The 15,829-nt window shown below is 42.3% G+C and overlaps 1 protein-coding gene across 3 annotated transcripts in view; it reads right to left on the minus strand.

The window, feature by feature from the left end:
* Positions 1–15,829, minus strand: part of pdzrn3b (PDZ domain containing RING finger 3b) — an 87,153-nt gene that overhangs the window by 17,325 nt on the left and 53,999 nt on the right. The window contains exon 1 of one of the 3 annotated variants that reach the window (XM_046384778.1): positions 47–1,599. The exons of the other annotated variants lie outside the window; for them this stretch is intronic. Coding sequence (XP_046240734.1) covers positions 47–115 — 69 coding nt within the window. The 5' untranslated portion in view covers positions 116–1,599. Of the gene's footprint in view, positions 1–46; positions 1,600–15,829 lie in introns of those variants that run through there. 3 annotated transcript variants of the gene reach the window in all.

Here is a 15,829-nt window from a genome sequence, read left to right on the forward strand (position 1 = left end):
GTCTGGAAAACTCCTCCTGAGGCTCGAAGAGGCTTGGTCACAGTACCTGGCAGACTTCGTAGAGAAGTTTGTAATGCTCCTCAGGCTTCTGAAGGGTACAGAGGCTGCATCCCATGGTGGAGGAGATCACACCATCCAGGCTCTCCCTCCAGCCACTTTGACTTGAAGTGAAAAGCAGAAGATATATTCTTCTTCCCTCTGAAATGACTCTCTCCGTCCGCTCTGTCTTTTTTTTTTTTTTTGTTCCACAGCCACACAATGACTTTGGCTGACAGGATTGACTTCCCCCCAGCTTGTGGCTGTATCTCTCCGCTCAGCCTCGTTTCTCTCTCTCTCTCTCTGTGTCTCACACACACACACACACACACACACCCCGCTCCTCGCCTCACATGCTCCCTCCCTCTCCGACGCTCTCTCAGCCTGCTGCTGAGTTTACGGAGGCCAGTTCCAGAGCTCGGGCTATATAAACCCCCTCATGTTTATTAAGCAGCTGCTCATTGATTATTCATGAGGGGGACCAACTCTTTGGGGGTTGACCAAAAAGGCTGACATCAGGCGAGATGAAGTCTTCTTAATTAATAAGCACCATTAGCTCTATTGTGAAGAGACAAGTTGAGTGACAGAAACTTTCAGACTAATATGTTTCTCTCAAGGGGTCCCGAGAAGCTTGTTTATTAACAACTGCAGACTTTAAATTTGTAATCCAAAGTGTGACCAGTAGACATTCGTCTGCGAGGACAGATTAAAAACTAAATATGTGTGATTTATGCGTCCAAAGCTATGCTCTGCAGCTTAATTACAGCATACCCTTTCCCTGCCCCAGTTAAATTAGCACTTGGTGACCTCTGGTAGACTAATCCAGGCAGAAAGAGGCATTCTCCAAATCCACAAGCGCAAAGCCAGCAAAAACAAATAAACCAGATAAATGTTTATGCTGACCTTCTCCAGTGCAGCCGGAAAAACTTTACCCAGTGGAGGATCTTGTGTGCAGAGTACAGTACAGATCTCTGGGTCCTTCTTGGTGTCCGCTGCCCTGTGTGCAGACAGTGGGAATGGCTGCATAAGCCAGACCTGGCATCTGTCCTGCTGATGGCTTGGCTTCCACGCAGCCAACTAAAGACAAATGTCCACTAAGGGCATGGAGGGCAGCAAATGCTATTGCTGGCTACAATTTGTTGGTTTGCCGGAGTCCGAGATGGAAAACTTGGGGTTCAGGATTTGACCGCACAAAGTCTTTGTTCACACCTTTCACAATTCAAGCCTACTGACATACGAAGGACTGCTTCAATTAAGTCTACGGTGCTAAGCTACATACCTGGATAGATTTCATGACAGGAGGGGGATGGTCCTGTGGGAGAAAGCCTGACTGCCGATGATAGTGGTATTTCCTACTGCCAGATGTGTCCACTGATCCCTATCTATCAGCACTTCCACAGCTCCAGCCCTTTTCCAAGACAACCGCATTATAGAGGAGGCTTGAAGGCTTCCAGTCAAATGTCAAGCAAATTTTATGTAAAGTTTTTCAAATGCCACAGAAAACAAAATGTGAGGCCTGAAGGTGGAATAAAACAACATCAGTAAAACCAAGCAAAATGAAAGCTGCTCTATGATGTCCATTAATGTTGGCCAAAAAAAAAGAATAAAAAAAAACTCTGTAATGCTTTTTAACTCATTGTAAATTGGTGTGACAGTGAGTGCAGCATTTCTGAAAGGTTTTGGTAGACTCATAATTCACGTTTTTTGCCTACAAACATCCCTTAAATGCACTGACACAGATTATATATTGGCAAAAACACTCCTGCCTTCTTTTTTCCCTTCTATTTAGCTTCTCTAATTTCCATAAACACACCTGGATGGGAATTTGGCTGATGAGATTAATTGTATTTATGCTTGAGAGCTATTGACCAATAGCTGTATTCAAATAAATTCTCATGTTTTTTCCCACAACTTTAAACATACACAATACCGGACAAAAAAAGAGAGCTCTTAAAATAAGATCCTTCAGGCAGAAGAAGTGATGGTGACAAAAGGTTGCCGCGGGGAAGCTCTGAAGATATCTGTGCAAACTGAACCATCATTCATAATTGCTGTGGGCTTGGCTTGTCTGGGTGTTACGAGGCTCAAACTTTCATCCAGTGTAGCATGAAAACTAATTCTACGCTCACATTAGCTGCACTGTTGCGCCTGAGGCTGGGATCAGTGGAGAGTTTTTAGCCAGACCCTCTCGCCAAACTAATCTTTCTTTCACACTGAGATTATCCCATTCACAAAGTCAAAACGGAGACAGAGCTCTGATACGAACAACTGCACTAAAGGTTACGACAGCTGTTGCAGACAAAATATGCGTATTAATGAATAATGGGCAGCAGGAAAATATGGAGCAGAAAAGCCCACTGTTCAACCACAAGCAGATTATGAAGTGTCTGCACTGCCTGTCATTGTGTTCACAGATTTAATTTTGTCTTTGCTGATTAAATTTCTTGCCCTCGCCGGTGACAAAACCTGTCTACTGTGTCCCTGTGGTATGTTTGATCTGTGGGCTCAGTGGACAGACAAGCACACTTCAGCTTTTATTCATTACCGGTCTAGACCGTGACACAGTGTCGCAGGTTCCTATCTCAGCACGAGCGAGACCAAACGATAATAATGTCATGCGCTTTGTTACAATAAATATCAACATTTTTTTAATAGATATGACAGGGTTAGAGGTTACCACATCCCGTTCCAATTAGCATTGTGTTGCTTGGATCCTGTGCATTTGATCTATGCTTGGTTGGATCATTCATATTCATTGAAGCCGTCTGATGTTGTTTCTGCGTCCCACTGGGCCCAGTTTGAGAGTCATGGATTTAAGCAGAGCCACACTGGGATCAGGTGGCGATCACTGCAGCCCGCGCCATCCTTGTGTGGTTTATAACGCTAACACATCGTTGTTGCGCCCTCTGAGCTCTTTATGGTCTTCACATAGCTCACAAAAATGTCCAATTTCACCCGAAGAATATGATTCCTCCAAACAAAGCTTACACTTATGACCTGGGATGCAAGTAACTGCTATTTTCATTATTGCTTTGATCAACTGAATTCAAGGTTCAAATTGCTTTTTTTGTCCAACTAAAAGTCCATACCTAAATACATTAAAAGTACAAATTTTTTGTATTAAATGTACAATACAATAAATGTACAATAATAAATAAGCTGCAAATCACATCTGGCAAGCTGCAACCAGCAACTCCGATAAATGGCTTAAATCACTGAGTGACTAAAGCAGCTTGTTAGCTCAGCTTAGTAAAAAAACAGGGAAATATTTAGCCTGGCTTTGTCCAAACGCAGACAAAACTCACCTGTCAACACCCCTAAAGCTCACAAGCTAACATTTTATATCCCATTTTAATCCAAACAAAAACTGAAACATGAAAAAACATTTTTGGTGTAACCCGTAAAGTGCAGAATGGTGGTGTTAACAATCCAGTTTTCACCCTAAAAGCAATTACCTGCATTTGCCAAAATGATGAGCTCCTCTTATAATTGACAATGTAAAAATTTAGATTATGTGACTGAGGAGTAATTGCATATATAAGCGACCCTCAGAGTCTTGAGTCGACATGATGGTATCACTGCAGAGCCACTGAAATGTAACCGGACCTCAACGGTTCAGTCTGCCACATGGCAAAATGCCACGCCATTTATCTCTACATCGTGGGAAGCCAGATCTCTGTGATCTGAATGGAGGAAGGGTGTTAGAACAGGTGACTTAAACAGGGTGTGGAGACAAAGTCTGCAGAAGGTGACAACGTGGCAACATGTGAAGAAACAGGACACCGATGGCTGATTGCGATAACACAAGGAAAAAGCATGATGTCCGGGTCCTCTCACACGACTTTAATGCACTGTCCAGACGGCAGGATGAGGGGAGGAGGGAGGGAAGAGGGCTGGAAGATGAGGAATGATAGAGTGACGAGGAAAACAAAATTGCCTACATATTGTAAATCCATAAAGAGAATGTCCCAGTGTGGCTTGTCCGCCGTATAAAATGTCTTTGTTTTGTGCATCAGCAGTGGCTGGATTAACGTCACTTTACGTCATGTTACTTGAGGTCAGATGAAAAAATTAGGACTTTCCACTGTCCTCAACTGTTCATACTATCGTGTGGTGAAACCACACATGCTGAATATCACAAACAGGAGGCTGCTTAAATTTGCCTATTTGACATGAATGGATGGACAGACGCTTCAAAAAGTCTGAAGAGGGACACTACTCAAAAAGAGGGTACCACTGTCTGAAAGAGCCCCCTTTACAATTAAAGTCATGAGTTTCTTACTTTCTAATATGCCAACAGCAACGGTTAGTGAGTCATATGTATTTAGAAATGTTAAAGGTGGAGTTTTCTCAGCTCATTTCAGGCACCAGTTGATCAAGAGGATAATGTGAAACCGTTGGCAGGGAAGTCATCACGTGCTTTTGGTCATGAACACAAAACAACAAAGACATAAGACAACAAAACCAGGGAGCCACTTATTAAAAATGTTACTTGTGATCAAAAACCACATTAAAGAAGCATTCTTGCAATAATTTAGGATTCTAGTAATTTACCATTCTAATTTACCATTCTAGTTTACCAGTTTCTAGTTGTTAGTAAGTTGTGAATAAATGGATTTTGTTCTGAAAGCCCTGTAACCTGTAAGTAAAAGTGATTATTTTGTGTTCAGTTTTGTACTCACCATGTTTGGTCTTGTATGGATGATTAGCTGTATTATTTTGGAGCTCGATCCATACTAGGGATCACAAATTAAACTATCTTGACATCTGCTGCTTCGATTCTGACCTTTCATTTTTAACATCTTTTTGCAAGTCCTCAAACCTTATGCAAATTAAATCCATTTGTTAAGGGGTGTGCTAAAAAGAGGGAACAGCAAAGGAAAATGCCCCAATGGAGCTGGATAAAACTAGTCAAACCCTAAAGTTACTATCAATGGTTTAAAACTGAACTGAATGATATACCCAATTCTCTGACAAGTTCTTTAAGAAGCAGAGTTTACTTCAGGTTTGGTCCACCACAGACAGTCAAAAGGCCGTCACTGCGTTGATTCTGGGCATAGCTTAGCCCCCTTTAAGCCCTCAAATCAGCCCTCCAATCTGCAGAGGATATGAGAGGAGAAGGGAGCTACAATACTGCCGTGTTAATGGAGATTCCAGATGAGCCAACGGGAGTGGCGAGATGGAATAAAAACAACACAAGGGATGTTAAAAGAAGGTGTAAAGAAGACAGACACAGGAGATGCAGAGCGACACAAAACCCACAGAGGAGGGAAAGGGGCACAAACAGAAACTAAACGTGTGGAGGAGTTTAATGAGTCTCCAGTTCCTCTCAACTGTACCACTGGGGCCTGAAAGTGCGAGGATCAGTGCATATGTGGGTGCAAGTGTGTGTGTGTGTGTGTGTATCCACCTCTGAAACACTGGGCTGTGCATAATTTATCAGACAGCTGTCAGCTTTGTACTCCTATTTACTCTGTGAGCCAGATCCTGTGCCAACAGGGAGCCCAGCCAGCAGGAATGACAGCCACTGAAACAGTTTAATTGGAGACTCCAACAACTAATAATGCCATTACTATCATTTTAGTGTAATTACTTAAGTATGAGGGGGATGTTAACAAGACTGATATGCTAAAACGCTATGATAATGCTCTTTTCGCACACAAATCACAATGTATGACACTGGATATATTTGCAATTTAAATTTTTGTTTTTTAAACAGAAAATGTAAATCTACAAAAAAAGGGTTTCCTACTTTCAAGCTCCCTGGGGCTGTTTCCCCATTATCAACAACCTGACAGTAAAATGCACATAATTTCGCTCTGCGCTGAATAAAATCACCTTCATTTTTTGGGAGACTGGAAGAAAAAAAACAGCCTCAGGCATTTGTTGCGGTGCGGTCACTGAGGTGGTTTACACTAACATCGCAACACAAAAGCAATTATCAGTTTTTGTGTGTGTTCATCAGAGTGGAACCTGTGTTCCTCTGCCATAGTGAGGGAACAACACCTGCCTTTCAAAGTAAAAGCTAAAAAATCTGTTTTCAAGTAAAAACAAACATCACTCACAAAGGAGTGTAACGGACAGCTTTTCGGCTCATTTGGAAAGCCAAAAAGCTGTCCTGGTATTTATTGCCAAGTGGCTGTTTGCACGAAGAGGAAGGGTTTAAGTGTAAATTAACTGACCTTGGTGGAGACAGAGTTGCTTGAATGATTTTAGTGATTCTCTTGTTCAGGTCTATAGCTGACCACTCCGTAACCCATCAGTACCTATGAGAGACCTGTACTTAACTATAATAAGGCTAGCAAAATTAAAAACTAACCTTTGCTACTATAAAAACATCTGTACTATGGCGTGATGACGAGGTACAATAAAATACAATTTACACCTAATTATCCAAATGCCATGACATTCGTGTAGAAGGTAAATCACGGTACTTGTCAACACAGTTATTAGGCGGGATATTAAGAGGAGTTCATATTTCATACCGTCTCCTGTACTGTGAGCTGGGCTCGATGACGTGACTCCACTCCCTGAAGGGCCCCACCATCTCTGCAGTCCACACACACTTCCTGTCACCAGCTAATTCCCCAAGTCTTCATCACTCCTGGCCGCTCCAACATTTTGGCAGCCAAAGTCACCAACAAAAGGCTTCCAGCCACAGCGAGTGCAGAGTGAGACAGTGTGGGTGCACAAACTGCTGATACCGCGGGCAGTGGAGGGAGCTCACAATGTGAAATGCCTCTGGAGACTGTGCAGAAGCAGTCAGATAAGGTGCACAAAGGGTGTCACGAGTTTCGCTTTGACAGTCTTTCATTCTCAAAAGATTTTTTACAGGACTGGAGCTGTATATGTCAGTTGAGAGTTGGACACAGGAGTGGGTTGTCCGTTGATCAGAGAGTTGGCAGTTAAATCCTCCTTCAGTCCTCCTGTCTGCTTGTCTTTGAGCAAGACTTCAAAGGTAGTCATGATTTTGGACTCAGTTATACACACAAAATGTGAAGTACCTGTACTTACTTTTTAACCTTCACAAATGCTGTTAACTCCTGTCAGAAAAGGTAGGAGCAGGGAGTTTCAGACAAAAATTTGGCAATTAGTCCAATACTTTGTTTGAAGAATATGTTTCACCCCATAACACTTTCCATGATCAGGTTATACTTTGGATTTCAGCTGTATTTTACAAAGTATGGAAATTGGAAATAGGCAAAGGGCCGATTTCTGTTTGCCCTGATTCATATTGTCTCCTCAAGCAAAAATCACGATACTGACAGTACTGCGTGCACTGCAGCAGGGACCTGCAAGTTATTATCACCTCCTGAGCAGGGCTGACATTTAGAGGTTCTCCATAAAGCCAGGAAATAACTGAAAACGGAAATGATAGCAGACCACTCTACATGTTCTGGTAAATTTGGTTTAGTTCCTGAAATGGAAAGAGGGAACATGTCAACCTGTTTGAGTGAAAGGTCCTGAAGAGTGAGTTATAGCCAAAGGTCCATGTTCAGCACTCACTTTCATTACATTACAGCGCTTTTCCAAATGAACAGCTCTGAGTGAGAGCTGAGGTCACTGAGAGGTAAGTGACTGACACGTTGGTTGACATCACTCAGACGTCCTAATACCCAGACGGATAGCTGGGTTTAACTGCCCAAAGTCAAGCTGTGATAAATGAGCCCACTACCCCGGAGGGGGAAATATTATTTTTACTCACATTCACGTCTTTAGCACTCTTCGAGAATTTGATGAAATTGCCTGTAATGATAACTGGATGTCTTGACCAGTCACTAAATCTCTCTGCTACATGACCCTCGGCCCATTAGTCAGCCCAAGGCAGTGACCTTACAGCCCTCTTGGGCAATGAAGACTGAGACGTCCAGTCCTCCTCACATGTGTCAGGCTCTGGTGGCTGCCAGATGTCACTTATTCTAAAAATCACTCTGACTGATAGTTACCACCAAATAAACCTATATACAGAGGCAACACACAGGCAAGAGCTTTTTAGTTTCCTTGGCAGAGTAACCTTGTAATTATTATTTTGATTATATTTCCAAATAAAAGAAAAAGACACTAAAGTAAATCCAAATATTGGGAGCCTCAGACGTCGATGTAATAGCTGGTGACATTGTGGTTTAGACTGAACACTGTCTCTTTAACTATGACAGGATTCTTAAGAGGTGTGAAATGTCAAGGTGTACACTGGATATCATCATTAACCAAGAAATCCCTCATGCTACCTGAGACAATCTGGTTTGATGATGAAGGCTGACCTTTTAGATTACTCAAACTGGAAAATTCATTTTCTCTCAGACACAAAGTTTAAATGTCTTTGAGCAGCACATTTAACACCGATATGGTGAAGACAGCTTATCTGTCCTTGCACTTGATCCATTATCTGATCCATACCTCAGGGTTGAGGTTTAAAACATTACTCAGTGCAAATTTGAATTGTTTTGTTCCAGAAAAAAAAAAATCAGTAAAGTTCAAACTGCAACTGGTTTAAAAAAAATAAGGAAACCCTTTGAATTTCCACAAACACAGCCAGGGAAGAAAAGATTTTCATACTACATACTAAAACAAGCAACATCTCAAAAATGACAACGACAATTTTACTACAGATGTGTTGTTTGTATGTATACTTGAAGCTCGTAGCAGTCTGAGGGTTTAATGTGACATTACTTAACATTATTCACGAGCGAAATGTAATGAATATTGAATTTTGCAGACAAACTCCACTCAAAAGCTTCACGTGACACATCTGCTCATGACAATACAAACCAGGTTTGCTCAAAGTAAATTTAATTATCAACTCCCAGGAAACCCAAGCGCACACACTGGCCCCATTCTCCACTACTCATCCAAAACAGTGGGGCTTTTAACAAAGGAAATGGTAATGCCATTAGCCTGAATGGAAAATTAATTAGTGACACTTGTCAATAAAATGTACAGCAATGTGCAAACAGAAGCATTTAAGTGCGCTAATGTGTTATTCAGCCTGTGTCACAATGTTACACAAAGTGTCCACAGAGTTGTAAATTAAAACGGAAATATGAACAACAGCTGCAAAAGACGTTCAAGTTGTTTATCTCCAGTCCAAATAAACGATGGTAATTGCTTTTACCAAACAACTCACTGGATTTTTAGCATTTTAGTATGTATGTCTTTTACAATAAAAGACATTATATGCTACATTTTTTTTGGTGACACACTTGGCTGCCAGGGTAAAGAACATACCAATGTCAATATGAGGGCGCTGGTTGAAAACATTTCGTTTCTCATTCAGCCAGGGGGCTCGGAGTACTTCACATCAAACTGAGAATTGGAGAATGGCCCCAAAGTGCAGGTTTCTCCTTTGATGCACTGAGCATCATTAACCCAAATATAATTTCTCGAACACTGTTTCCACCAACACATCTTCAGAAGGAGTGTCTTTGATTGAAAATAACAATAACATTCCCTTCCAAATGGAACGGGAGAAGAATAGAAGCATGCTTTTAAGGAACCCAAGCCTGTAATTTCCATCTCGTACCAACTTCATTTGCAGTGAAGTACCCTGAAAATGCTGCCTTTACAGGCCACGATGCTACGCTGATGCGAAGAGAACTCAGTCCATTAGGAGAGACAAGGAGAGAGAACCATCATCTCTGTCAGAAAGAGCAGCGGAGCAAGGGGAAAGAGACACAAAAGAGCAACAGACAGAGGGGTATGGAGCATGAATGGAGGGAGCGGGGACTCAGGGTGTAAATGCAGAGAAAGGGAGCGAGATAAGGGAAAGGCAGAGAGAGGAGGCTTTAGTTTAATGAGGAGGCTGTGATTTTAGAAGCGGGGGGGTGGATGGTTTGATCTTTGACCTCTCAGATCCCTCGGTGCGTGTGACAGGCCCGAGTTCAGACAGAGGATTAAGGTAATCAAGGGTAGTAATGAGAACAGAGCACACATTCATGAGCCCGGACACTCTTATGCACTTTGCCTCCCTCTTCTCCTGAGTATGTGTGTCTGTATCGAGACAACATCTTTGCCTGTGGTGGTTTACGTCATGACAGAAAGGGGCCACTGCAGACAGATATAGACGTGTGAAATGATGCCCATGGATAACCACATCCCCCCATTAATGGGATACCTAGCCTTTGTCCCACTTTAAAAGGACATGCATTTCTTTTAGCTGGTACAGACGACACTTCAGTCAAACTTGACAGGGACAAGTTATGAGAAAGTGAATATTTGAGGAACACAAATCCCCTGGTTTCCTGATGTGAAGCTTAGTTGCAGTGCTGAAATATGAGTCGAATAATCGACAGAAATTCATCAAGCAAAATATTTTAGAAATCAGCCAAAATCCCAAGCATTTGCTTTCTTTAGCTTCAGAGATGGGAGGATTTGCTGCTTTTTTATGTTGTAAATTGAATATTAAGCAGTTGATTTGACATGACCAGCAATTTGAAGATGTCAACTTGGACTTTGGCAAGGTTTATGATCAACAGATTAAAGTTTTGCCAACCAAACATCAACAGTGGGCATTCAAATATATTCAAATTACTCTGATGTAAGACAGGAAGGATTTGCAATTAAGGACACAATATAAAGAAATAAGAGAAGAAATAATCCAACATGCAGCAAGCAACAAGAGAGAAAAAGAGAGTGACTGGATGAAGACCAGTAGACACACTGACAAGGCCATGACTGAGGAGGTACCTTAAAAGGCTACGCTCCGTCTGCACCAGACTGGTGGAACATGACTTCATTTTGAGGTCGGCGCAATCCTTTCAATCGCCTCAAAAATCCCGGCTGTGCTCTTAACGCCTACAAAGGGGACGTTTAAGTCCTCCTAATGACGATGCCTCATGCCGATATCATCTTTCACAGACTCCGTTTGACCAGTGCTCCTGTCGGATGAAGTCACGATCAGTGGTGCACGTCCATGTCTTTTTTTAAATCGCATGTTTTCAATTACTCCGGGACAGCACAGAACCAACTTGGGCCGTGATTCAATAAGGACACAAAGAGGCAGGTCAAGCGGGTGGGACAGCTGGGCATTGTCCTGGGACAGATGAGTGACAGGGGTGAGTTTAGAACCTCAGCACACACAGTGGTTACTTTGTACCTGTCAGTCAAGCCATGACACAAACAGCCTACCGGGGGGGCTTGGGGGACACTTTGAGAGGCGAGTGAGGTGAGAGGTCCATGACCGGAGGGCAGTCCCCCACCAGCAGGTGACTCCCACCCTCTCCAGTGAAAAAACTTCACATAACAATGAGAAGGGCAGAGCAGCTGGCTACTGCAGCACAACAGTCGAGTGTGAACGGACGGACCAATGTGTCCTTAAAGGCCTTCAGTGATGCTACGAGAGCAGCCAGGTCTTAGCAACAGGAGTGAAAAGAAAGACTATGAACTTAATGTCATTACTCAGCATCCATAAAGCACATTTGTATTTTTGTTTTCCACAAAAACTGTTAATTTATGTTGTAGCACATCTTTTGTTTACAAGACTTTCCAAGGTGTTATGAGGATTTGGCAAACTTCTCAAACCATACTTGGCTGATTACATTCATTGTTTTTGTAAATACTGGCAAATCCACATGGCTGGAAAAAGCAGAGACAAGCAGTGGGTGGATATTTTAGTCTAAAAATGACATTTGGATTTTGATGAGTCTACAGTCATGCAGCTCTCTGAGTACTTTTGAGTCAAATGCCAGAATGCCAACTTGCTCACAACAACAACATTAATCCCTTCAGTGTTACAGAGGGTATAAGGTTTGCCATATCTTTACCATCTTAGTTTGGCATGTTAGCATGCTAAAATACAGCTGAGGCTGATGGGAACGTCAGGACAGAGTTGAATGTTGACCTATTGGTGGCACTACAACAAAAGTTTGAGTATCACCAGAAATGTTGGGATTCAAGTCTGTGGAAATCTTCGTGGCAGTCCCTGAAGCAGATGTACTTCACTGAGCAAGTGAAAACCCTGACATTCTAGTGATGGTAGATGAAAAGTCAGGGGATCATCAAGTTCTCAGGAAAATAAAAAGAACCTCATGGGGGCACTAATGTTTTTCATGGCTCTTTTGTTCCAGCTGCAGATATTCAGGGAATTTGGGGATAGATCTTTTTTATTTCCATATGAAAAGGTCCTTGTATGAAGGGGCAAAGACCCATAAAGAAATTGTTGTTGCAGAACTTGGCAGGCGTACACAGAACCCCAACTTTGACCCCATCCAACAACTTTTGGATGAATTAGAACATCAACCATCGGACCAGCCATCAGTATTCAGCCTCACTATAGATTCCACTATGTGGTAGATTGCCTCAGAAGAGGGGAGGCGGCTATAGCAGCAAGAGGGAGGCAACATCATATCAATGTCCATGATTTTAAAATGAGATGATGAAAAACCATTTGTGCATGTAACGGTAAAATGTAAAATTTCCCCACAGTTCAGTGGTAATTACAGCACAGCACAGTCCAACTAAAATATGCCAAACACAGAACTCTTAAGCAAAGAGCAATCAAATTAATATTTTACTGCTGCTTAAATCATCTGTGATTTCAGTATACAAATATCTACACTCTATGCCAGAAGATACTCAAATTTCCTTTCCACTGAAGCTCGCACTCCAAGGTTTTCAGCTCCATCTATCTCTGTCAAAGCGTCTCACTACACTACTGTTTCCTCAGTCCACCAGTGACTACATCCTTATCTAGCGCTCTCAGCTAACACGCCATCATTCAGACTGCTTCCGAGCCAGTGGATGTTCCTCAGCCAAGGGAAAAAAGATTGATTTTAGCAGTTGAGTGGTAAAGGTAAGGAGGTATTATGTGCCAGTCATGGCTGGCTGTGTTGCCAGCTGGACTGAGAGGCCACAGACGGCATACCACACAGACCACTGAAAAACAGTAACAGATCTGAGGATCAAAACTGAATAAAAAATGAGAAATGTAATGCATAAGACTGCAGACACGAAACAATGGCTAATTTACTGTCCTAGATTCTGTCACAGAATACAGGCATGAGAACTGACTATGATAACACTAGCCTGGGGGCAGCCATGGCCTAGAGGTTTGAGAAGCCGCTTGTGACCAGAGGGACCGGAGGGTCGCTGGTTTGATTCCACCCCGGACTGAATTTAATAATTTAATGATAATTTAATTTAAACTCCGAAAAGGATTCAAGGTTTCAGTGTTTCTAAAGAAATGGCAGCAATACAGACCTGATTCATTCAGTCATGGTGGGCTGGGGTGCCTCAACAGTCCCTAGCCTCATGTTGCTGATTCAGTGATTCAATTGAGTTAACTGCAGTGAGGTATACAGTACCCGGTATTGGCAAATATCCCATGTACGTATTGGAAATGGAGAGAAAAAAAATGGATTGGTGTTTCCTTAAGTGTTTCCAGTTTAATTGCATTATTGTCAGAGAGAACAATCCTCTGAAGTCGCTTTCAAGACCATGAAAGCTTTGCACTGAAGCAAACTTTAATTCTTTAAGTGTGGGCAGCTCTCAAACACAGAAAGTGTCGACTTATTCATGGACTGAACAGACCGGGTAAATCACTAACTTTAAATAAGGAATAAAAAAGAATTGTTGTGCAATTTTAATAGAAAAAAATCTCCTTGGGTTTTGCAGATTGACGTGGGCAGCATGAAAAACGAGTATACAGGCTTTGACAAAAGGTGCAAATCAAACGTAAGCCAAAAACAAGGAAACGATGGCTGGATTTTTCCTTCCTCCCAGGCCCCAGTGGGCAACCATTAGCCATTCCAGGGTAATATGTGTCCCCTGCTCCTAATTGAGAGCCACATGTTGACATGGTGTCTCACTAACCCCTCTGCTTTAATGCTGTTGTTTCCCATTCGCCTCCCCATGCAGAGGCTCCTAATGGGAGAAAACAGGTGAGGTGTGTGTGGATGGGATGAAAACACTGTCAGGCAGGCAGCATCGGAGAGGACAGTAACAATGGAGCCAGGCAGGACCCCAGTCACCAAGGAAACACAACCTGTTTCTGACTATCGCCATGGCAACCTGCATCCCAAAAGTGTCAAGAGCTCTCTTTAAGGGGCGATGTCCTATTGTTAAGAATTTCTCTCATGAGGTCATCTGTCTTTATCGGTACCCAACAGAGCCGATGTTATAACGTAAGAGATAAGCCTTTATACAACAGATTGATGAATGAATTAGATTTCCTATTGAAATAACCATTATTGAAGATTGTGCAAACTATTCTAACCAAATGAGGTCACTCCATCTTTTCAACTAGCGTAATAATCTGAGGTAATTCTTTCTAATTAGTAAGAAAAGAATTCTGATGCTGAAATATCACAAAATGCGCCAAAAAATGTTAATTCAAATGTTTTTCATGTCTTTCCCCTTATCCTGGGAGTGGAAACGGATTCTTATTGGGTACTCAGTCCAAGACTGTCTACATCACCAGGCTTGGCCTTGAGCTCTGGCTCTGGTGGCTGTTCAACCAGCTCAGCTACACACATAGTCATGTTATGCAACCTGAGCCGGGCCGAGAATGTAATTTTCTCTCCGTCCAGCGGGCTGTAATGCTGCTCTTGATGTGTAATGAGTATGAGGGTTCAGGTGAACTGGTGCTTTTGTTCTCTCTCGTGTGCTCGCTTTGGTAATGAGATTATTGGTTCAGATGGGAGTTGGAGGGGCTGAAAGATGGCAGAGCTGCATGTGTGTGTGTGGTTTACATGCATGCCTGGTTTGACCGCCCTGAGGGGCTGATCAGCAAGCAACAGGGCAGAGATTAACTCCTGATTACATCACAAATCTGCCCCGAGCCGCTGTCCTCTGCCAATACATGCAGCACTGAGATTTGGATTGTAGAATCTACCCCTCATGACATATGCACACTAACACACACGTTCTCGGTCAAGCACATTCACTCACATTCCACCATCAGTGGAGAAACAACAAACAGCTTGGCCCATGCAAAACACACATAATAAGTGAAAGCGTCGCAGAGAGAGAAGCTAGAGAGGCCACTGAGAGTTCAGCTGCCGTCCAGCACTCCAGACTAAACAACCCTCGGAGAGCTGTGAGCACTTGATCTACTCCCATTTGACAGAGAGGTAATGTAATGCGAGACAGAAGGAGATGTCCACCTCAGAGGTTACATCCACAAGGTCAGACCATCCACACACAGCAAGAAAGAAAAGAGACACATTTTTTTAATAATGGACATCCTGTTCAGGAACATTGACTGCAGATCTTTTTGCAACATCCCCTTTTCTTACTTATTTTCTTCTTACTTGTATTAGTTACACTATTACTAGAGCTGTTCCAATACGAATACTACTGGAAATGCCCCCATAAAATTCTGGACTAATTATCAGCAAGTACTATCGAGCTGGAAAGGGGACTTTGGTAACAACTAGTACAGCAGCATGCAATTCAACAGATTTTTAATGCACAAGCAGCAAATATCCATAAATTGCAAATGACTTAAAAAACATGTCAGCAAACTTTGCTCATTTACTCAGATTTGTGGGTTTTTCTTGTTCAGTTGTGACTGTATTTATTTGTTTATGCATTACAAAAGGTTTAACCTTTAATCATGCCACATCCCTACAGGATTAGTAGTGACCAGCTGTTAAAAGAATAATATATAAATATGTTAAAACGCACTGGTATCAGGTTGGTACTCAGTATGGGCCAAAACACGAATTAATTCCAATCATTATTGGGACGGAATACTATACTCTACTCACTACTTACATATCTCGAAAAACATATCTTAAAAGCTTTCATATCAGACCATAGCCTGCAAAATAGATAATCACCTGGTTTTTTCAAGGAG

This window comes from Scatophagus argus, chromosome 3 (assembly GCF_020382885.2).
Source record: "Scatophagus argus isolate fScaArg1 chromosome 3, fScaArg1.pri, whole genome shotgun sequence".
Lineage (NCBI taxonomy): Eukaryota > Metazoa > Chordata > Actinopteri > Scatophagidae > Scatophagus > Scatophagus argus.